Source organism: Talpa europaea (assembly GCF_964194135.1).
Source record: "Talpa europaea genome assembly, chromosome: 6".
In the NCBI taxonomy this organism is placed as follows: Eukaryota; Metazoa; Chordata; class Mammalia; order Eulipotyphla; family Talpidae; genus Talpa; species Talpa europaea.
The window spans coordinates 82,157,354-82,181,499 of NC_140072.1; the positions used below are offsets into that span (position 1 = coordinate 82,157,354).

Consider the following 24,146-nt stretch of genomic DNA (forward strand, 5'->3'; position numbering starts at 1 on the left):
CTTAGTCGACAATTTGGTTGTTAGTATTTATGTATGGGGAGAAGAAAACTGTTTACTGTATGTAACTATGTTTCAGGGTTAATGATTTGAATAGAAATTTTTTATTATGAAGAAGAAAGCAAGTTTAAATATTAGTTATTTTAGAAATACTACCTAAATTTCAATCATATTAAATATATCCTTCTCTAATTCCATTTTAATAATCTATAAACTGTCAGAATGTTAAACCATGAAGTAACAGAAGTTAAAATTTTAACTAAAATTTTAGATAGTCAAGTTATAAAGGAAACTAAAGAAATTCAGATTTAACATTTCAAATATCCACTAAGTTTGGCACCTTTCCCTTCTTACCACTAAGTATATTCTGTTTGAAATGGAGTATTTAGTTAACAGTACTTGGTAACCTTCGCTACAAACCAAGAGAGAAGCCAAGAGACCACAGATGCAGACTCATTAGCGTTGATGGAAAATGACAGCGAAGAACCCCAGGCAGGCTTGAGGGGTACAACAGTCAGTAGTCTGGGTAACAAGAGTCTGGTGAAAAAGCAAGCTGAATCTTCTGTCTTAATAATCAAAGAAAGTCACTCTACACATTATAATGGCTGACTCTCAAAGTGATCAACAATTAAGGAATGGCCAAAAACAAACAAAATCTGCATTCTGTTTAAAGGCAGGGATATGTATCATAAATTTTAAAAACATTTCCATGCAAAAATATTTTATCTAGAATATCTCATTCCTGAGAATGCATGCTGTACTTATATTTGATGACTTACAATTTTGGTGTAACTTGGGACTATTAAAAGTGAAAAGGGGGCTATGGTACGGGAGGACAGAACTGGTCATTTAGAGGTGAACTTAAAGTGGTATAAACACATGTTGACTCCCAATGATGCACACCTAAAACATACTTAGACTGCAGTGTTACTTCTTTTACCAAAATAAGTAAAAGAACCAAGCTAATACTGCAATGAAACATACATGTATTCAAGGAATACAGTAACTAGCTGACAAAATTTACCTATCTTAGGCAAAAACTTATTCCGTTGAGATAGACAAGGTAGGTTAGCATCGAGACACATGAGACAACTGCTATAAGACGAATGTTAAAAAAGTGCTTCCTGCTATGAATATTAGGAACTTGGCTATGTCCCGACCTAAGAGATATATAAAACCACAAAAATCAACCAGACAAAACACCCCAGGCAAAATAAAAACCCCATTCTTATCATAGTTTTATTTCTCTTCTATAGTTTCGGTCTCCAAGTACATCTGGCACAGTGCTGCATTAGGGCGGCAAACAAAAGCATCCGTTTCATTTCCCAATTCTGTTAACTGTTCCAGTGAAGACACACAAGGATAATGGTCTTTCAACATATCGGGCAATTCAGAAGTCTTCTCCTGAAGACGCCGAGAACGTCTAACTGGTGTTAGAAACTTCAGCTCTTTAACTGTAGAATTTGTTTCATCAAACTGCATCTTCTTTTTTAAGCTAAAAGCAGAAAAACAAATTTATTTTCAGAGTTACATAACAGGCTAACATTTTGACTTTGTATTTTTATGCTATTTATCACACTGTATAACTTCTATTTTACAACCACTATAATATGATTGTCTTAGAGAGAGAGCACTATAAGCTCCTTAAAGTAAGGAACTTATTCTTTTCTCTGTTTGTTGTTAAATTTTGTACACAACGAATACTTGAAAATCTATAGAACTGGGTAGCTGCTCTCTTCCAAAACATTGTTATCAACTAAACACAACAAGAGACTAAACAAAAATGATATAATTTTTTTTCTTTTTCAAAATGATTACAGTTAGGGAAAAGCAAATACAGTATTTAAAAGGTGAAATGAGCCAATGACATATTTGAAATCTATTAACATGGTAGTTTTCATCTGAATCTCTCTCTCAGTTTTTTAGAACCCTAAGAGTTACTCACATTTATGAACTTTAAGCATAAAAAGAAAAGTGCAGCACACTGCTTTTTAAAAGTTTACCTTTGCAAGTATGGTGTAGTAGACACATTATATTTAATTAAGCAACTCATCCTGGTTTCTGTATTAGGAGTTTTAGTATCACTGATCAGATCTTTTGTTTTGTCATCATGTGATTTTTCACAATCTTGAAATACCAAATTTTTATGATGTTTATTTTCAATTTCCGGTTTTCCTGAATCTAGACTAACACTTGTATCTTCAATGCTGACTTCTTGAATTTGTTCCTTGATTGCACAAGTTTCCTCAATCTTTTCCCCTATAGAAACATATTTATAGATTAAGCTTTTGGTCACATTTAAAGAATAAAATAAAAAAAAAAACATTAAAGTCATTCATTATTGGCCAAATTTTCAAAATAAAAGAACAAAACTGCATCTCCTACCCAGTAAATTTCCCAAACAAAAACTGCTACCAATTATTTAACAAGTATTTACTCTCTACTACACATCAGGGATTATAGTTACAAATACAAAAGTCCTTTAAGGGCATACTCCATGCAAGAGACATACTTGAAAGTAATTATAAAATGAGAAAGGTTCTGTAATTGAGGTAAGAACAAAGGTTATAAGACACTGTCCTTGTCATGGAGTTTATAGTTTAAAAGACAAGAGAAACAATGCCAGAAGCAATCTAGTACACCAGGTAGTGCAAAGGAATTGTGGGAGAGAAGAGGAAAGACTAGTATACCACAACCAAAAGGCAGAGAAAGGTTTAAGAATAACCCAATCCTTCATTAAATATAGCCAGTAAGGTCAGATTGCAGACATCTGTATGCTTCCCCAAGGTATATTAACAGTAAGCACAAACTGAAATATTCTTTGTTGAACTACACATACAGCCAAAGAAGCAAGAGCCCCTCACACATAGATAAGTCATAAACTAATTAATCCCATTAAATATTGTCTTTTTTCTTTTTTTTTGATATCACATGTAACTAAAACTGATATGTAACACAATTTAGAATATTAGTACATCGCTTCTCGGCCTTTTGGCTAAGATCAAGTGTAGAATATTAGTACAATTTTTTATTTTACTTCAAGTTAACTCATGATCTAGATCTCTACATTCTAAACTTATGTTGTGTACTGAGAATAAGAATACTTGTAACTAGCCTGGAAAGTAATTTAGCAGTATATATCAACAGTCTAAAAAAGTTCCGACACAAGCATAACTAGAAACTGCTCTAACAAAACTAGAAATTGCTCTAACCAAGGGAACAATTTAGTTTACATTTTTATGTAGTCATTTCTTTTCTTCCCAGCTAATGAACATTAACAATGGCTAAATATGTGCCAGAGAGTGATGTTTATATACATTATTTCATTCAGTAATTTCAATAATCTTGAGGAAAAGAATAACATTATCTACAGATAAGGATGGAGTTATATTTCTTGCAAAATGTCCAAGCATTTGACACAACCTAATATCTGAATCTAGAAAGCAATTATATTTTATATATATATATCTCACAGCAAATGAACCTACTTCATCTCTACCTACTATCCCTGGCAAAAGAGAATTCCTGAATGGGCATGGAACAGATGACACCATTTAGTAGGTGAAAGTCTTTAGAGATCATCTAATCAAACGACCTTTTTTTCCCCTCCCATTTTTCCCCTCCTTCCCCAAAGCCACCTTATTTTTAAGACAGGAAATTATAAGTCCACAGAGGTAAGTTAACTCACTTAGTAACACTCAATGACAAATCTGGGTTTGGAAACTGATCTCCTAATTAAAAATTCTTTAGATTACATAAAACTACTGACTATCAGAGGTAGGGCAACAGCAGTATGTGGAAAGAACAAAATAAAAATTTTAAAAGTCTGAAAGATAAAAGAAAAATAACTGAGCAAAGACATATAATAAAATCACAATTCAAGTGAAGGAAACAAAAGAAACTTACCAAATTTAACTTTTTCTTGGCTCTTCGTTGTTAGAATGTCTACAATTGTATGCCGCATCTCTTCAATAGGCTTAATTTTTTTTAATGAAGAAAGCAGACCAGGTAAGTTTTATGTTCTCAAACATTAACTAGGCTGTCCAAGTTGAAAATACTAAAACAGTGAAATATGAAAACCAAAATTTCCTATTTTAAAATCAGGCAGTGGTTCTTAGGCCATGCTTCTCAGAACACCTAGGGTGTTCAAGTTGAAAAACTACTCTTTTCCAATTTATAGAATAAAAATGAACTTAAGGGATAAAATTTTGATTTTAAATTTCTCCCCCATAAATTTTTAAGTTTTGGGTAATGATTACCGCTTACCTGATATGCACTAAATAAATGAACAAGCATCAAAACAATGTTATTAATATTTATTAAAGAAATTAGAGCCTGTTAAATAAGTTTACGTTTGATGTTTATATTGTTTTCTCCTTTTCTCTTATATTCAAGTTTATGATATTTTTGTTTCACATGCATCCATTAACAGTGTAGACTGATCAGCCTAATGTTTATCACAGATTTAAGAGTTCACTAAGTGTTCATTGTATGCAAGATATTATAAACATTTCCTATTTTCCATGATCTACAGTGACTACTAATGCAATATATTCAAGGAATTATATAAAAGGGAAAGAAAGCTCTGGCTCATAGTCTTAATTCAGAATTCAGTCCTGACCTACTCATTGAACTTGGTTTCATTTTGGGGGGACTAATTTTGATTTTTGTTTTCTAGTTTCTGCTCTGGTGTCACATCTTTCTCCTTACACTATTGCATTCTATGTGAAGCCTTGCATCCAGTTATGATTCCTAACTATACTGCCATAAACTGTCTTACGTAAAGTTTCCTCTGGTTCAGTGTAGTAGGACCTAATATTCTGTTCCATGTGGAAGTCTGTGAAATTAGTATCCTTCAGCAAAGTGTTTTATACCTAACAGTTTTATATCTAGCTGCTGAATATTTGATTTTTTTCCTTTTCTTTTTTTTTTTTTTAAGGGGAGAGCGCGAACACAATCCCCCACTACCACAAATTATGCAGTCGAGTTTCCCACATTTGGGGAAATCGTAGTGGTCAGCACATCCGGAGTGCAGTGCATAAGCCTCGCCCTGGGAAAACCACCTTTGTGATCATGGTATCTCCCCTGCCGGGTAAGTATTGAATATTTGATTTTTGATTCAAGTGAAGAGTCAAACAACATTTATTGGCTTTGCTGAGACTAAAGTGAATATATACTTCTTAAAGAAAATCTTAAAAACAATTTGTAAAAACTCTGTAAATAATCTCTAAATGTGTTCTTGCAAAACTTTATAAAAGGGAAATATACTTTAGGAACACTTACCCATAAATATAAAATAACAACTAAGCTAAAAAACGTCAAGATACAATTTTTACTATACCAGGGACTTTTGTTGCAACAGACTAGGAAGAGGTGAGAGGACTTCACTACAGTGCTAACAATGTTAGAAAAACTAATTCTTGGCATTTCTATGCATGAATAGGAAAAACAAATAGCATATAAATGTGAGTACATTAAGGCTCACTCCTAAAGTGAAAGTTATTTCACAAAGTCATCAGAACTTGCTAACAAGTTAACTTAATTCCATTTGCTCTGTATTCAACAAATTTTAATATTAAAAATTCAGTTTCCTGGAATTCTTAACCAGGAAATGCACACAATGGCAAGTGTACTAAAATAGTTTCATTAAGTGTATATTTCATCTTATGTCCATATGCTTATATCCGATTACCCGTAGTACACGAACAATTTTAGAATGCTGAGAAACAGCTTTTATAATCCAACACTTAGTCTTTAAATGATCATTACAATCACATACATGGCCACAATTCTATCAAGTTAAACTGTCAATGTGTTCCAAGATAATTCTGAATCATTTACACTTAAAACATTTAATAAAAAATTCCATGAGTCTTCATCTCACCTGAGCTCCTGCCAGAATGGCCTTCTCATAGATTGCAATAACATTTTCAATAGGACTTGTGATTGGTTCAATACGTGCAAGACATATCCAATACTTAACAAGTTTCTTGGCATCTGGAATATTTTTAATGAGGTCGTTCAGTATGACCAGTATTTCTTCTTTTGGGCATCCCTAAAATAGCAAGAAATAAAGTGAGTGATACCTTTCAGCCTATAAACTATATTAATAAATAAGCTTACTATAATCAAGATCAATGATAAGACTGGATAGAAAACTATTCATAAAAATATATTCACTATTATCCATTATTCTGCATGGCTAGCAAGAAGTGAATCAATCGGGAGTATAAGAGAGCAAAAAATGAAATTGTAGATGAGATATGACTCAAACATGACTAGTACTCTATTTGGTCTCAAAGTTTACCTTCTTATATTTTGTGGAAATAATCCACTTGTTAACATTTTATTTAGAATTTTTATACCTACCAAATGTTTTTATGAGAACTGCTTGCAGGTTATTTATTTTGTCTTTGTCAGGTTTTGACACAAGGGATCTGTTAAGTAAGAGCTACATATAGTTAAACAGTAAGGAAGGAAAATTCTATAATATCAACAAAAACCTCAGCAAAGCAAAAATAAGACTAGCATCAAGAGTTTCCCGAACTGCAATTTTTACTGGTTTTCAGAACAAAAAGAGGTTTATGAAGACTACAGCAGGGTTTGAAATCAAATCTATTTATTTAAATCTGAGATGCTAGTGGGTGACCAAAGCAAAATTAAAGAGCAATCAGGGAATAAAGAAAAATTCTGGAGTTGATTATTATACTCCATAGGATTTTGGTCCAAATTCAAGAACATGATTACATCAGTTTACATTAATGGGGTTCTGTCTGCAAATATTTTAGTTTTTTAATTTAATCTGTGATAACTACTACTTACTAATTTGTGTTGTTAGTCTTCAGTAAAATAAGTATAAGTGACAAAAATTATAAATATACTGAAAGAATGTAAACAGAAGTTTCATAGGTAAAAAATCCCACTCTCCTGCCACTGTATATTGATATCTGAGAGGAATACACTATTTACATCTGGAGTAAAAATTTCTAATTAAGCTTTTTTTTTTAAATTTATTTATTTATTTATACAAGCACTGGGTATAGTCAGAAGCGCAGGAGGGTGAGAGAATTCACCAGAGCCAGAGCAGGGAACGGAACAGGCAGACCAATGAGGTACACTGAAGAGGGGAGCAGCGGGTGGCAGGAGAGGTCTGCGTACCATGTGGGACCCTTGCCCAGCGGCCGGGGATCGAACCAGTGCTGCAGAGGCTGCGTGCAGCTTCGCAACCCAGCACTCAACCGCTGCGCAACCCAGTACTCAACCGCTGCACCACAAGGGGAGGCCCTTCTAATTAAGCCTTTGATATAGTTATATAAACTCAATGAAAATGCAATCCATTAAAGGTTAGAGGAATAATCTCACAATTAACATTAAATCAACATAATACCACCAATTGCTGGTTAAAAAGATTGACAGTATACTTTAATAAAATGTTTATGAAGGTAATTTGTAAACTATAAAATGCCATATAAATATAAAATAAAGATACCTCATTAATCAGGTTCAGGCATTCAGAAAATGTCTTGTTTACTTTTCCAGTAAATAATCTTTGTTCATCTTCCTCAGCCATGGTAGTCCAAAAGGATCCAACTGGTTTTTCATTTTGTGCTTCAGGCTCAGGCTGCGTAACTACTGAGGTTGGAGGCCTTTTTAGCATTCTTCCTTTGCCAGCCTTCCACTCATTCAGACGAGCTCTACAGTTAGAAGCAGTACATAAGCATTACTGTGACACTGATGATACACTGTCAAATATAAGTTAAAAAGTATTTCAGGTCTTTTAAGAGTAGTTCCATGTCAGTGGTACACGCATAGATCATAAGTTTAAAAAAAAATAGAATATATCAATATTATATGCTCAAAAACCCCAAGAATGTAGTTTTAAACAGAAAGGCTTAAAAATATTTCCCTATTTCATTAAGTATTTTAACTTAGATTATACAAAATAACCAAATGAAACATAAGCACAATGACTAAAGTCATACTATTATTGTCAGCACATGCTGGAGAATCCATATACAAAAAAATTCTAATACATTCTAAGAAATTATAAATCAAATTTACAAATTAAAAATCTGTAGATTTTTGGTGGCGATGGCAATATAGCATATATAAATGTTGAACTATAATGCTATAATGTAAGTCTGTATATAGTTATAAACCAGTTACATCAAAAAAAATTTAAGCTAATAAAATTCCATGTACTTACTTTCTCTCTTCTGCAGTTTCTTTGGGCCGAGTTGGTCTACTGTCAACAGTTGCTTTTGCTATAGTATGTCTGCGCTGATCAATGGTTTTTGAATTTTCTATCAGTTTGGTTTTAGAAGATGAAGCAGGCCAGACTACAGTTTCAGATGTCACACTTTTTGACAGTGCTTTATTTCTCTTTATATCCTGAGAAGAACTGACTTTGAAACTAGATACAACTGTATTTAATTGTGGTAATTCTTTGTCATGAGGCCCTTTCCGAACTGTGACATTGGCAGAGGTTCTACTGATGCTCTGTTTCATGATGCCTTGTTTCGTGGTGTCTTGCTTGTCCTGGTGACTTCTAATAGGAGGTCGCACAAGTTGTTTGTTCTGAGATGTAGAGCTCACAAATTTAGTTGTAGTGGTCATGTTTGAAGGTCGATCACTTCTCACTATTACACTGCTAGTGTTTACAGGCAGAGGCTTTGTAACTTTAGTGACAGTAGCTGAAAGTTTCCTTGTTGTAGAACTCTCATCTTTGATTTGTAGAGGTTTTCTAAATGAATTAACCTTAGACTGAACAATCTGGCCACGATAAGATCCAAGAACAGGTTTCTTGGGCATGGTAGCATCTTGCTTTGGTTTTTCTGTAGGTGTTTGTTTCTTTTTACTATTGTTTTTAAGGTGAAATGCTTGGCTTAACGTCATTGGTTGACTTTGGGGGTCATCTTTAATTGACAACTGCAGAGCTTGATTATTATCCTCCAAAGTATGTGAATCAATCGATATATTTGAATTGGTTAATTCACTAGAAGATTTTAAAGGCATACAATTTTTTTCCACCCTTATATTATGTTTGCTCCCTGTAGGTCTACCAGCGTTTTCTTTATCAGCCTAAAAGAATTATTTAAGACAAATCACTACTTCAGAACTCAATTTATTTTTTTAAAGATTTATTTATTTATGCATACAAGAGCTGGGGTACAGGCTAGAGATAAAGAGGGGGTAAGAGGATCCACCAGAGACAGAGTGGGGGAACAGAACAGGCAGACTAACCAAAATACACTGCTGAGGGGAGGAGCGGGCAAGACAGGACAAGTCTGCCTTGCCATGTGGGTTTCTCCCTGGCTGGCCCAGGGATAGAACTTGTGCTGCAGAGACTGCAAGTCACTTCATAGTGCAGTGCTTAACCCCTTGTGCCACCAGGGGGTCCTGAGAACTCTTTTTTTTTTTTTCAGGAAGAGTTTAGGAAAGGGAAAAGAGGAAAAGGAAAAGTTTATGGGGGCTATGTCCATAGCTTACCATTTTGGTATGAAGTTTCAGAACTTTTGTTTGTTCTTGAACCTGGGTCTCAGATGTCATCACTCTCTGGTCTTTCCTAATTAAAAATAACAAATTAACCCTGTACCAAGGAGGTTTCCTTTCTTGGAGGAGGGATGGAAGGATGTTAACAATTAACCGAATTCTTTAATTTAAATCGAGGCAGCAACTGAACTGAGACTTATATTGTGATTTAATAATATGAACAAGATGGCAAGAAAGTTAAAACTATTTCCTTCAATCTTAACATGCTACCCATAAATATTTTAAAAACAATTAAGAATCTATTCTAAATCATTTTTTCTAGTCAAACAAATCTTTAAAAAAATAAACAAACCAAAACCTTTTTAAAGTAACACTTCGCTCAGTTTTAAGTATAGGAACAAGTATTTAACTTTAAAAATTTTTAAACTAGCTCTCTCAAAAGAATCCTAAATTTACCACACATACACTCACAGCTTAATGTACTAAGAATATGAACTGGACAACCAAGACCGCATGGAAGGACAACCGTAACTGCGTGGAACTAGGAAAGGGCTGCCCCCACAGCCAGAGGTGAGCTGAAAAGCCCCCAAAAGCCAGGCCCATCTGGCCACTGCCAGTCGGAGCCCAGAGGGGAATCCAGCCACCGCCAGGGCAGACCTCAGGCACAGGGACTTCTGACTCGCCATTTTACAATAGGGATTTTTGCCACCAGAACCCACCAAGACTGTGTGGAATTGGGAAAGGGTTGCCCCCACAACCAGAGGTGAGCTGAAGGTCCCCACAAGCCAGGCCCTGCCTGGCAGGGAGTCAGAGCCCAGAGAGGGATCCAGCAATTTGGAGACTAGTGGGTGATCCAGCCACCCAACCTCCAGGGCAGTCTGTGGGACCTCAAGACACACCTTTGGAATTAAACAAATACAGAAAGAGGAGATATTCTGTGACCGCGACCATTAACATATTCATAGTACCACTGCCATACTGGACTTCTGGCATAACAGTATTTGACTAGATTGGACCACCAGTTTCCTACATCCCAGAAAGAGTATACCAAAAAGATGCCAGCCAGTACCAGCAACACAGTGTCCCAACGCATAGGACAAATTAGAAAACAAGCAGCAGGGAGAAGAAAAACTACAAGCAACCAAGCAAGTCCTCAGGGAAAAAACACACCACAAAAAGAAAAATCAACCACCAGAATGCAACAACAGTGACTTGGAAGAACTTCTGAGCCTTCCAGAAAGAGAATTTAAAATTGCCATGATTAAAAAACTGACAGAAGTCATAAAGGAAAACAATAATAAGGGAAAAATAATCAACAATCAGAAGAATGAAATTGAGTCCCTAAGAGGGAAGTGAAAGAAATGCAGGACATCAAAGGATTAATGGAGGAGCTAAAGAACTCTGTGAAAAACAGTGAAAGCAGAATAGATGAAATGGAAGAATGAATAAGCACTCTCGAAGACACAGAAATAAAAAGAACCAAAACCAAAAAGGAAAGAGAAGTACAAATGAAAAAGAATGAAGAAAGACTTCGGGAACTATCTGACTCCATGAGGAAAGGAAATATGAGTTATAGGAATCCTGGAAGGAGAGGCAAGAGATATAGAACAGAGAAAATATTTAAGGAAATAACTGAAGAGAACTTCCCAAACATGAAGAAGGAACTGAAAATAAACATACAAAAAGCAAGAAGAAAACCAAACTTCCATGATGAAAGGAAATATACAGCAAGACACATAATAGTAAAGCTCCCAAGAATCCAAGACAAGGAAAAAATAATGAAGCTGACAAGAGGGAAGAAACAGATAACATAAAGGAAAACCAATCAGGCTGACATCAAGCTTCTCCAAAGAAACACTACGGGTAAGGAGAGAGTGGAGGGACATAGTCAACAGCCTCCAAGAAAACAGATGCCAACCAAGAATACTCTATCCCGCAAAGCTTCCTTCCTCTATGAAGAAAGAGTAAGGACCTTCCCAGACAAACAGAAACTCTGGAATTTCTGTATGACTAAACCCCCATTCCAAAAAATACTACAAGGAGTCCTAAAGCCAGAACCAACAGAGGGATGAATAAGAATGAAACAAAACAAAAAAAGAAAAAGAAAAATCTAGGGCCTCCCCTGGTGGCACAGCGGTTGAGCGCTGGGCTGCAAGGCTGCCCGCAGCCTCTGCAGCACCGGTTCATTCCCCGGCCGCCGGCGTGGGTCCCACAAAATAAATAAATAAAACCAGAGAAAAGACAGACAAAATGGCAAATATAGATGCTAACATATCAATATTAACTCTAAATGTAAATGGATTAAATTCTTCAATAAAAAGACACAGAATTGCAGGCTGGATCAAGAAACAAGACCCAGGGCCTCCCCGGTGGCGCAGCGGTAGAGCGCTGGGTTGCGAAGCTGCCCGCGGCCTCTGCGGCGCCGGTTCGATCCCCGGCTGCTCCCCGGCTGCTCCCCGGCCACCGGAGGAGGGTCCCACATGGCGCGCAGACCTCTCCTGCCGCCCGCTGCTCCCCTCAGCAGTGTACTTCAGTCCTTCTGCCTGCTCTGCTCCCCTCTCTGGCTCTGGTGAATTCTCTCGCCCTCCCGATCTTCTGACTGTACCCAGTACATGTATAAACAAAACAAACAAACAAATAAAATAAAAACATGCCTCTATAAAAAAAAAAAAAATTAAAAAAAAAAAAAAAAAAGAAACAAGACCCAACCTTTTGCTGTCTCCAGGAAACTCACTTAACTACAAAAGATAAAAATAGACTGAAAGTAAAATGATGGAAAACAATCCTACAAGCAAATGGACCAAAAAAGAAGGCACGAACAACTATACTTACATCAGATAAAACAGACTTCAAACTCAAAAGGTAAAAAGAGACTCAGACGGTCACTACATTATGATCAAGGGGACAATACTTCAAGAAGAAATAACACTCTTAACATATACTCACCAAATGAAGCACCACCAAAATATATCAGACAACTATTATCATCTGAAAAAAGACATCAGAGAAAACACATATGTAGTGGGAGACTTCAACACACCACTATCAACAACGGATAGATCAATGAGACAAAAAAATAAGTAACGACTTTAAAGCTCTAAATAAGGATCTAGACCTCATGGACTTAACAGACATATAGAACACTAAACCCAAAAAAACCTGAGTACATATTTTTCTCAAGCGCACATAGATCATTCTCCAGGATCGATCACATACTGGGACACAAGACAAAAATCAAAAGATATACCAAGACTGAAATCATACCAACCATCTTCTCTGACCTTGAAGGCATCAAACTAGAAATATATCGTAATAAGAAGGCAAGGAACCCTCCCTGCTCATGGAGATTGAAACCCACACTACCGGAAGACCACTGGAGTAATGAGATCAAAGAAGAAATTAAAAAATACTTTGAGTTGAATGACAAAGAGGACACCAATTTCCTAAATGTATGGGACGCAGCAAAAGCAGTAATAAGAGGAAAATATATAGCAATATAGGCTCACATCAAGAAATAAGAACTCAAAGAAACAACCTAATCTCACATCTCAAAGAAGTAGAAAAAGAACAACAAAAACCTGAAACCAGTAGAAGGAAATAATAAAAATCAAAGCAGAAATAAATGAAATAGAAACTAAAAAAAAAAAAATCCAAAAGATCAACAAAACCAAAAGTTGGTTCTTCGAAAAAATAAACAAACCCCTAGCCAAGTTCACAAAGGAAAAACAGGAAAAAGCACAAATAAATAGGATCACAAATGAAAGAGGAGAAATCATAACAGACACAGCAGAAATCAAAAGAATAATCAGAAACTACTATGAACAGTTATATGCAAAAAAGCTCAATAATCTAGAACAGAAGGACAAATTCCTACAACTTTACAATCACCCAAAGCTAGATAAAGAAGAAATAGAGGGCCTCCCTGGTGGCGCAGCAGTTGAGCGCTGGGTTGCGAAGCTGCCCACAGCCTCTGCAGTGTCGGTTCAATCCCCGGCTGCTCCCCGGTCACAGGAGGAGGGTCCCACATGGCGCGCAGACCTCTTCTGCTACTCATTGCTCCCGTCAGCAGTGTACTTTGGTCCTTCTGCCTTGCTCTGCTCCCGCTCTGGCTCTGGTGAATTCTCTCACCCTCCCGCGCTTCTGACTGTACCCAGTGCTTGTATAAATAAATAAATAAAAATCTTAAAAAAAAAAAAGGAAATAGAACACCTAAACAGACCAATTACAAGCAGTGAAATTGAAATGATCATCAAAACCCTTCCCCAAACCAAAAGCCCAGGACCAGATGGATTTACAAATGAATTCTACCAAACATTCAGAAACGAATTAGTGCTTCATAAACTATTTCAAAAAACTGAGAAGGAAAGAATATACCAAACACGTTCTATGAAGCCAACATTACACTAATACCAAAACTGAACAAGGACAACTCAAAAAAAGAAAACTACAGGCCAATCTCTCTAATGAAGACTGATGCAAAAATCCTCAATAAAATTTTAGCTATCAGAATCCAACCATGTATCCATAAGATAATTCACCACGACCAAGAAGGATTTATTCCGGGGACAAAAGGATGGTTCAACATCCGAAAATCAATCAATGTAATCCAACACATCAACAAAAATAAATAGAAAAACCATATGATAATATCAATAGATGCTGAGAAAGCGTTCAACAAAGTACAACACCCATTTATGATAAAGGCCCTTGAAATTCTCGGGATACAAGGAACAAACTTCAACATCCTAAAGGCCATATATGACAAGCCCATAGCCAATATCATTCTCAATGGTGAAAAGTTGAAAGCATTTCCATTAAGGTCTGGAACAAGACAAGGATGTCCACTCTCACCACTGCTTTTCAATATAATACTGGAAGGCCTAGCCAGAGCAATAAGACAAGAGAAAGACATACAAGGAATCCAAATAGGGAAGCAAGAAGTCAAACTATCACTATTTGCAGATGATATGATAATATACATAGAGAACCCCAAAAACTCCACAGAAAAACTAATCAAACTAATCAACCAGCTTAGTAAAGTAGCAGGATACAAAATCAACACACAAAAATCAGTAGCCTTCCTATACACAAACAATAAATCTGAAGAAGAAATCAAGAAAACCATCCCTTTTATTATTGAAACAAAAAAAAATCAAAAACTCGGAAAGAAAACTATATAAAGAAAACTATAAAATACTGCTAAAAGAAATAGATGAAGACACAAAGAAATGGACAGACATCCCCTGCTCATGGATTGGAAGAATAAACATTATCAAAATGGCCATCCTACCAAAAACAATTTACAGATTCAATGCTATTCCAATAAAAATTTCAATGACATTCTTCAAAGAAATAGAACAAATATTGAATATTGATGAAATTCATATGGAGCCACCAAAAACCCCAAATTGGCCAAAGCTCTCTTAGAGAAAAAAAAAAAAAAGGGAATGGAGGCATCACACTCCCACACTTCAAACTATACTACAAAGCCATAATAATCAAAACTGCCTGGTATTGGAACAAGAACAGACACACAGACCAATGGAATTGAATAGAAAATCCAGAAATAAACCCAGATTTATGGTCAACTAATCGTTGACAAAGAAGAAAAGAATATGCACTGGAACAAAGAAATTTTGTTCAATAAATGGTGCTGGTAAAACTGGGTTGCTACATGCAAAAGAATGAAGTTTGACTACCACCTCACACCAAGCACAAAAACGAACTCAAAATGGATTAAAAAACTAGACATAAGACCTGAAACCATAAAATATATAAAAGGAAATATAGGCAAAACACTACATGACATACGCCTCAGTAATATCTTTAAAGACTCATCACCCAAAGCAGTGATAGGGAAGGCAAAGATAAATAGATGGGACTACATCAAATTAAAGAGCTTCTGCATAGCAAAAGAGATAGTAACCAAAACAAACAGACACCCCATTGATTGGGAGAAAATTTTTGCACACAACACTAATGATAAAGGACTGATCACAAAAATCTACAAAGAGCTTTAGAGTCTCAATGAAAACAAAGTAAATAATTCAGTCAAAATGCAAATGGCCAGCAGGCATATGAAAAAATATTCAGCATCACTGTAATCAGGGAAATGCAAATCAAAAGTACAATTAGATACCATCTTACACCAGTGAGAATGGCACATATTAAAAAAACTAGCAACAACAAATGTTGGTGAGGATGAAATGTTGGCAGAGAAATGTTGGCGAAGAAAAAGGAACTCTCCTGCACTGCAGGTGGGAGGGCAAACTGGTCCAACCACTGTGGAAAGTGTGTGGAGATTCCTCAACCTGCTAAAGATGGAGCTTCCATATGATCCAGCAATTCCACTCCTAGGTATTTACCCAAAGGACACAGAATTAATTAATTAATTAATTAATTAATTAATTCCAAAGGGCACCTGCATTCCTATGTTTACAGCAGCACTATTTACAGCAGCTAAGCTATGGAAACAACCCAAATGCCCAAAAATAGATGACTGGATCGGGCCTCCCAGGTGGCACAGCGGTTGAGCGCTGGGTTGCGAAGCTGCCCGCGGCCTCTGCGGCGCCGGTTCGATCCCCGGCTGCTCCCCGGCCACAGGAGGAGGGTCCCACATGGTGCGCAGACCTCTCCTGCCGCCCGCTGCTCCCCTCAGCAGTATACTTCAGTCCTTCTGCCTGCTCTACTCCCTGCTCTGGCTCTGGTGAATTCTCTCACCCTCCCGTGCTTCTGACTGTACCCAGTGCATGTATAAACAAAACAAACAAACAAATAAATAAAACATGCCTCTATAAATAAAAAAAAAAATAAAAAAAAATAGATGACTGGATCAAGAAGACATAGTACATATACACAATGGAATATTACTCAGCAATCAAAAAAGATAAACTCATGCAATTTGCATTAACATGGATGGAGCTGGAAGGGATCATGCTCAGCAAAATAAGCCAGAAACCTAAATAAGGGACCAGGAAAAAGACTAATTATAATAGGGTAAAAATCAAAATCAACAAGCAACTACAAACCAGACACACACACACACACACACACACACACACACACACACGGGGGGGGGTTTGTTGGAGGGATTAGGGTCAAAATAAGGAGGGTGGTGGGAATTGTATGGGGACTATAACCAAGATGAAAATGCATACATTGTGCAAAAGTGAAAACTGATGTAAAAAGTATATAAAATAAAGAATATGAACTTTAGTTTCTAGATAGCAATGCATTTAGAATACATGTCCAAAGAAAGTACTTCCTCTAGTATTTGACCTAAATGCTTTTACATTACAGATATAGATGGGTTACTACAGGATGTGAGGCTTTCTTAACCAGTAAACAGATTGATTTTCGCATACTATGATGAGATGAAAAGTTGACATGCCTGATCCTATGATAGGTTCCAAGTTCAGAGATGTTAGGGGAAAAAAATTTACATTTCAGAGATAACAAAATTTTGGTTACATTGCCTTTCATATATATTTGCTCATATGATGAGAAGGGGCACTTTGCCCTAGCTTACACTATGCATTTTGAATGATGAAAGAGGGCCCACTAAACAAGGTACCTTGATAGTTATCTTCTGAGTATATGTGCTTTCTCTTCCTCCCAGGTATTGCCAGTAGCTCAGAGCATAGCAGTCTCCCCAGTTTAAGCTCCTATATTTACTACCTGGGTGGTAGATACTCCTCACAGGATTCCCTGGCCTGTATGGTGTGGGTTGAGGCAATCAAAATGCAGTTTGCTCCCAAGAGGATATCTTAACTTATCAGGCACTCTATTGGGCCTACAGTATACTGTGATGTTATCTCACTGACAAAATTAAAAGCAATCTTAATAAGAATTAGCTTATCTTTCCTCCACCAAATACTACTAGCCTAATGGCCTCTATTTTCATGCATTCTGCCTTCTCTCCTGTCTCATGAAAGCTGGCATTATGCTGACTGGGAGTCAAACTCTCTGAAAGGTCCATGCAGGAAGCCAGAATGCAGGAGCCAACCAGGAAGCCCACCTGGGGGGCAGGAATGCGGATACCTGCCTGGAGGACTCAGACAATGAGCCTCCCCCCTCCCACTAAGAGTCTCATCTCAGACAAAGAACCTCTACCTGCCCTACAAACTTTTCCCGCCGTAGGAGCCCAACTACCCACCTGACCTCTCCTCACCCTATAAAACCCTGCTTCCCCCTGACAATGTGCGCGGCTTCACTGACCCCCACCTTGGGTGCGTGAGGTCCGCCCGGGGCGCAATAAACTTTCCCTCCCTTTGAGAAATGTAGCCTGGCTCTCCTTGTCTTTACCGCGCCGAACCTTTCACTCTCTATTTGTAGTCTCCCTTTTTCCTACTCAGGGAGGTTGTTCCTATGATTATGTGCTCATCCTCCTGTATTATGATGTTATGCAATATATACTATATATTAATAGATATTTATACATACATTAGGCAGACTAATAGAGTATACACTATATGTAATACTACAATATATACCAACATAAATTATACACTATAATATAAACCATAATATAGTATAGTATAACTCTCCCTCTAGCCCGTGATTAAAGGACAACTCTGATACATTTTCACAGAATTGAAATGAAATAAATTTAACCCCACCTGGATAATAGCTGATTGTCCTGTTTGTACGCAAAAAAAGTTTTTCTTTTTAACAGCTGTTCCTTGAGTTTTTGTCTTCTTTGCTCTAAATAACAAAAGGGCAACAAGCCAAACATTAGTTAAAACGTATCAAATAAACATTGCTTAAAGATTTTACTTCGAAAAAACAAACTACTTGACATATCTTGCATATGAAAAAAATTACCATGAAAGGTACCCACAACCACTCAGCATAAGAAACACACTCATCACCTGCAAATGAAAAAGGGGATAATACCGTCTTCAGGCGGCCACTGAACATCAAACTTCAAGAAACTAGAGTAAACGGTACAGAGGAGACACTAGACTCCAAGTTCTCTCTCATGTACCAGAACTGGATTGAGAATTTTTTTCCTTTAGCTTTTCCATGTGAAGGACAAAGAAACCGCAATCTTCCTTCTGAAGACCTAGCCAGCTCTCGATGTCCGTGAAGTCGAAGTGTAACAGGGTGGTCCCCAGGAAAGGGGGAGGTTCCCTGCCCCACCCAAGGGAGGGTGGAGCTGAGCAGGAAGAGGAGAAGCTGGAGAAGAGACTGAGGAAGGAAGCAGGATGGAGCCAGGAGACCTGGAGGAGGTGCATGGAGCCTAGAGACACGTGAAGAAACTGCGCTTGTCTTTTGGTCGTGGACTGGGTGACACAGATGTGGGTGAAACCCGTGGGGAGGTGACAATGGCAGCTTTTATCTTAATGTTGATTTTGCTCTTTTCCTTCCGGGCTTGTCCGGTTGTTTGTGACCCTTTTCTGTGGGTCCCCACTGGAAGATGCTTTAGACTTTTAGCAGGCTTTGGGGCCTTGTTCTGGGCCGATCCCATATGGATGGAGTTTTACCCACGAGGGGACGGGTAACTTTGGGTGCTTCATTTAGAAACTAGACTCTTTGCCTTTCCTGTATTGTTTCCTAGTTTTATTAAAGTTCCTTCCCCTTAAAGTCTACTATGTTTTCTGTTGATGCGGCGGATGGCAGAACCCATTTAAAATAGGCAGGTTTGCGGGGTTTGGGCTGCCCCTCTCCCTGTCCTATAACAGATGGCGCGACGATCGGGGCATCAGCACCACCCGCGCCCGCCGAACCCGCCGCCGACGCCCGCGGGGAACGTTCTGCGCAGGCGCAGTGGGCTCCCGGCAGGGAGGGGCCCCGCCCCCCGCGCAGCCCCGCAAACGCCGCTCGCCGAACGGACTCCGCCCGTGGGCCCGTCCACGCCGCCAGGGGCCACGCCCGGCCAGCCGCGACCGGAGGCGAGGCGCTCCTCCACACACCCACGCAGAGCGGGTACCACTCGGCTCGCCAAGGCCGCGGCCGCGGGCGCCGGGCCGCCGTTTGGGGCGCCCCCGCGCGGGCGGGGCGGCAGCTGGCCCCGCAGCCCCGGCTCCGACCGCCGAGCCCGGGCTCTCCGCACGCGCGGCCGTCCTCAGGCCCACGACCGCCCGCTGGCCCGCGGCCCTCACCTCTGAAGGCAGACGCGCCCCGCTGACTCGGGGGCAGCTGCAGGTCCCGGGGCACGGTCGGGGCGCTCATCACGCGCGGGGTCGGAAGCAGCGTCTCGGCACTCGGGGAGCCCGGGCCGCCGCGCTCTGACGCGGGGCGGGGACACGGCTTTAGACGGCGCGGCGGCCGCCGCCGCCCATTGGTGCACGGCGTGAATTGAACGGGCCAATGGGCGTGGAGGGGCGGGGCCTCGGCTGCGGTTACCGGGCCGGGCTTGAATGCCCGGGCTCGGTGGGAGCCGAGTCTGATTTTTTAAACCTAAACAAGGCTCTGCGTCCTGCACTTGCAGTGGGAGGAGGTGCCGGCCGGCTAAATCCCTGCTCTGCAATAACGGAAGGGACTAGTCGTTAGACGCTACAGTCCATTGAGGAAGGCAAAAAGGAAAAGTGTTTGGCTGCACTTCTTTTTATTTTTTTTTAAGATTTATTTTATTATTTTTATGCATACAAGAGCTGGGGTGCAGGCCAGAGGTGGGGGGCGGTTGAGAGAATTCACCAGAGACAGAGTGGGGAGCAGAACAGGCAGATCGACTCAAATGCACTGCTGAGGGGAGCAGCAGGCAAGTGAGGAGGGGTCTGTTGCGCCGTGTGGGTAGCTCCCTGACACTGGGAACTCCAAATCCCATCACCACCAAAGGGAAGGTGGCTGGGACCTGAGGGTGGGGTTAAGCAGCCAGGTTTGGTATAAAGCCAGACGTGTGGGCTTTGGAGAGGACCCCCCATTTTGACTCCCTGCCAGCTAGCAGCGTTAGGCCAGCTCTGAGAGTGCCTTTGGGTTTCCAGGTCGGTGGATCGGGTAGGATGCATTGAAGACTTTATTTCCCTATTTTCTCCCTGAGTTGTACATTTCCTTAATTCCCTTTCCCTTGTAAATAAAACCTTTTATTAACCTTTTTGTGTGTGCCCGTAGTGGAGTATTAATACGTCCCTTTTAAGCGCGCGGGTGAGGACCCACAGCCAGGCAACCCGTTTTATATCGGGGGTTGCCCCATAACAACGTGAGGGACTCCGAAGTTATTTGTCCACATTGCCCAGCTGGCAAAGGGGAAGTGAAGTGAGGGTATACTTTTCTTTGTACTACCCAATTATCAGATGTAAAAAAAGGGACATGAGGATGAGAAAAGGTTACAATTAGAATAAATTTGCCTATAATTTTATGATAAAATACCTCTTGTTGTAACCATCTCATGTGTCTGTATAAGGGTGCTGCCATAATCTTTCAGTTCTAATTTGAAAATAATCGCCTTCATTAAATTCCCCAGACCCCAATCCACAAGATAAAAAGAAATAAATCAGAGCTGCAAGGTTTAGGGGGTGGGAATGGGGTTGATGGAGGGAGTGCTGAAGGCTGCGCCTGTCTGGTTTTAAGCACTTGGTTCATTGTGTTTCTCCACTTAGCTCACTACAGTAAGGCTGGACTGGATGCTTCAGTCAGGTTTTAAGTAGGTCACAAATGAGACAGTGAGATTTCTATCTTCCCTGCCTAGGCTGACAGCCTTCACAGCTGGCATTCACCGGTGGTGAGTTTGTTTACAGGACAGGGAGAGGGGCACCCCAGAACCCCCAAACCTGCCCATTCTACATAGGTTATGCCATCCACTGTATCAAGATAAAACATACTCTAGTGCATAAGACCTTTAATGGAAAGGAACTTTAATACAATTAGTGTGCAACAAAGGAATGACAAAGAATAAAGTTTTCAAATCAAACACTCAGAAGTTACCCATCCCTTGTGGGTAAATGCACAGCCAAACAGGGCTAGCCCAAAGCAGGGCTGCTGAGGCCTGGAAGCCTGGCGCAGGTCTAAGGCACCTCCTGGTGGGGACCCATAGGAAAGGGGCAAAACAGGCCCAGCACCTCTGGGACAGAAGGAGCAAAATCAAAATCAAGATAAAAGCTGCCATTGTTAACCTGCCCACGGGTCTCTCACCCACATCTGCTTGAACCAGTCCAAGGCTGAGAAGCAAGAGCAATTTCTTCAAATGTTTCTCTGCTCCATGTGCCTCCTTCAGATCTCCTTTTTGTTCTCCATCCTTCCTCCTTCCTCCTTCCAGTCTCCTCTCCAGCTTCTCCTCTTCCCTGCTCAGCTCTGTCCTTTCTTGGGTGGGGCAGGGGAACTGGAACCTCCACCTTTCCTGGGGACCAACCTGTTACAAGTTTTTCCTATTTTTTTCTTCAGGAAGAATCTTATAGTAATATCTTGCTAATGAGAAAGTTAGTTTAGAGTATTCTGTAGATTTTTTCTGTGGATTTTTTTTCTTGATTTTCCCATTTTTAGTGTATGGTTAAGGCCAACCCTGGCAGAACCAGGACCTCACTATCCCTAAGACATCATTGCTGTCTATACTCCCATTACTATCAGTTATTTGCTAAAGTTTCATAAGGCAGGTTAAGTAATCAGGGATTCCCATTAAGAGATGAAGAAAAGTTTAACAAACTAGAACAATTAAAAAGTAATTCACAAATCTCCCAAGTATTATACTAACTTAAAGAAGTCAGCTGCAAAGGGTCACCATATGGTATTTCATTTATATGAAGTATTCAAATAAACAAGTCCATAGATATATAACACAGATTGGTGATAACACAGATTGGTGATTGCCAGGACAGGAGAAATGGGGGAGAGACCATTTCATAACTTTGCAGTGGTGGAAATGTTTTGAAGCTAGCTAGAGGTGGTGGTTCTACAAAGTTGTGAATGTATTGGTGTCACTGATCTGTTCTCTTTAAAATGGTTAATTTTAGGGCCTCCCCTGGTGGCTCAGCAGTTGAGCACTGGGCTGCAAAGCTGCCCGCAGCCTCTGCAGCACCGGTTCCATCCACGGCCACCGGCGAGGGTCCCACATGGCGCGCAGACCTCTCCTCTCTCGTCCGCTGCTCCCCTCAGCAGTGTACTTCGTCAGTCTGCCTGTTCTCCCCGCTCTGGCTCTGGTGAATTTTCTCACCCTCCTGCGCTTCTGACTGTACCCAGTACTTGTATAAATAAATCTTTAAAAAAAATAAAATGGTTAATTTTATGTTCTGTTAATTTCAGCCCACTATTTTAAAGTGGGCGTGGTAAAAAAAATGCCTAAGAATACCATGGAGATCTCAACAGGCTGGGATTGTGAGTAAAAAGACCTGCAAAACTGCTAGGTTTGCCACCATGACAATTCTTTCTAATCTCCACTCACTCACTCCAAAAAAATGGTATCTTTCTCAAGACATGTTTAAGATTATTATTGTCTCACAATTGCTGGAGGGAAGAGAGACTCTTCTAAAAGATCCAAAGAAAAGACCTCCCTCCAGAACATGTTTTTGCCAAAACACAAGCATGAAACTGCAGCCACCTGGTATATTAATAATCGAAATCAATTGTTCCTTCTTGGTCAGGTGAAGCAGGAAATCACCTGTGAGAAAACATGGGCTAACTCAAGGGACAGAGGATGATAAGGACAGGATGAGGGCACAGAGTCTAGGGAGGCTCAAGAAAGGAAATGGTCCACAGTGTTGGGAGTTGAAGAGATCTACTAGGACAGCGACCTACTAGAGACCATTGGATTCAGAAGCTGGGAGCTTCTGGCAAAGATGTTCTGTGGAAAAGGATAAACTATTGCTGAGTGAAATTGAAGAATAACTACCATAAACGAAGGGATGTAATATGCTTATGGATCAGAAGAAGCTATATTGTTAGAATGCCGATTCTCTCAGTCTCATCCCAGTCAAAATTGTGTAAATGACCAAACTGGATCTTTTGCTCTCACCCAGAAAGCCAAACTGAGCCACAAGAATGGCTTTGCACAATGGAGTTTATTATAAGAAGTGGCCTCCAAGGGAGTCAGCAATTGGGTTAGCACCCTAATGAAGCAAGGTCCATATGGCAGGGGTGCTATGACTATGTATGGAGGGAAGAAATGTGAGAAGGTAAGGGACACAAAGGGAGTGAGGGACTTGACAGGCTCAGAACCAGGGAAGGGTAGGCATCATGAGTTACAGTGTTTATCCTTCCCAGTACAGTGTTACTCTGGGCTAACAGTCCTTAAAGGCCGGCTGGCAGAGGCTTGTCCCTATGTACTGTTACCTCCAAAGGGGTACAGAAAATTCTATTGGAGAAGTAATACAATTAGTTCACAAAGTTCCAGGGAATGAAATCTTTAGCTCTTCAAAAGACACTTCAGAAAACTAAGAGGGATGCTAGAATAGAGGATATTTGCAAAACATTTGACAAAAGACTTTCCTCCAGAATATATGAGAACTCTCATGACACATTTTTAAAATGTGCAACAACAACAAATTGGACTTCCTAGAGACGATATTAGCAAAAGAAAATAAGCACAAGCAAAGATGCCAAACTGTTAAGTATCAGGGGAATTAAAATCACAATAGAATACCACTCAATGTGCAGTAAATGGCTAATATTTGAAGACAGATAATACCAAGGTTTAGTGGGGAATTAGAACTCTCATACAGTGCTGGTAACAATGCTAAATGGTATGGTTACCTAAGAATACAGTCTCTGTTTCTTATAAAGTTACA

At 39.5% G+C, this 24,146-nt stretch overlaps 1 protein-coding gene across 1 annotated transcript; it reads right to left on the minus strand.

Moving 5' to 3' along the window:
• Positions 1 to 1,201: 1,201 nt before the first annotated feature.
• On the minus strand, positions 1,202 to 19,662 carry CKAP2 (cytoskeleton associated protein 2; the record flags this gene model as incomplete). Its single annotated transcript, XM_084234349.1, has 9 exons — positions 1,202 to 1,492; positions 2,001 to 2,256; positions 3,904 to 3,973; positions 5,882 to 6,052; positions 7,487 to 7,691; positions 8,204 to 9,078; positions 9,487 to 9,562; positions 18,108 to 18,192; positions 19,593 to 19,662. The coding sequence occupies 9 exons, from the start codon at positions 19,660 to 19,662 to the stop codon at positions 1,237 to 1,239; spliced, it is 2,064 nt and encodes a 687-aa protein (XP_084090475.1). The 3' UTR covers positions 1,202 to 1,236.
• Between the last annotated feature and the right edge of the window lie 4,484 nt (positions 19,663 to 24,146).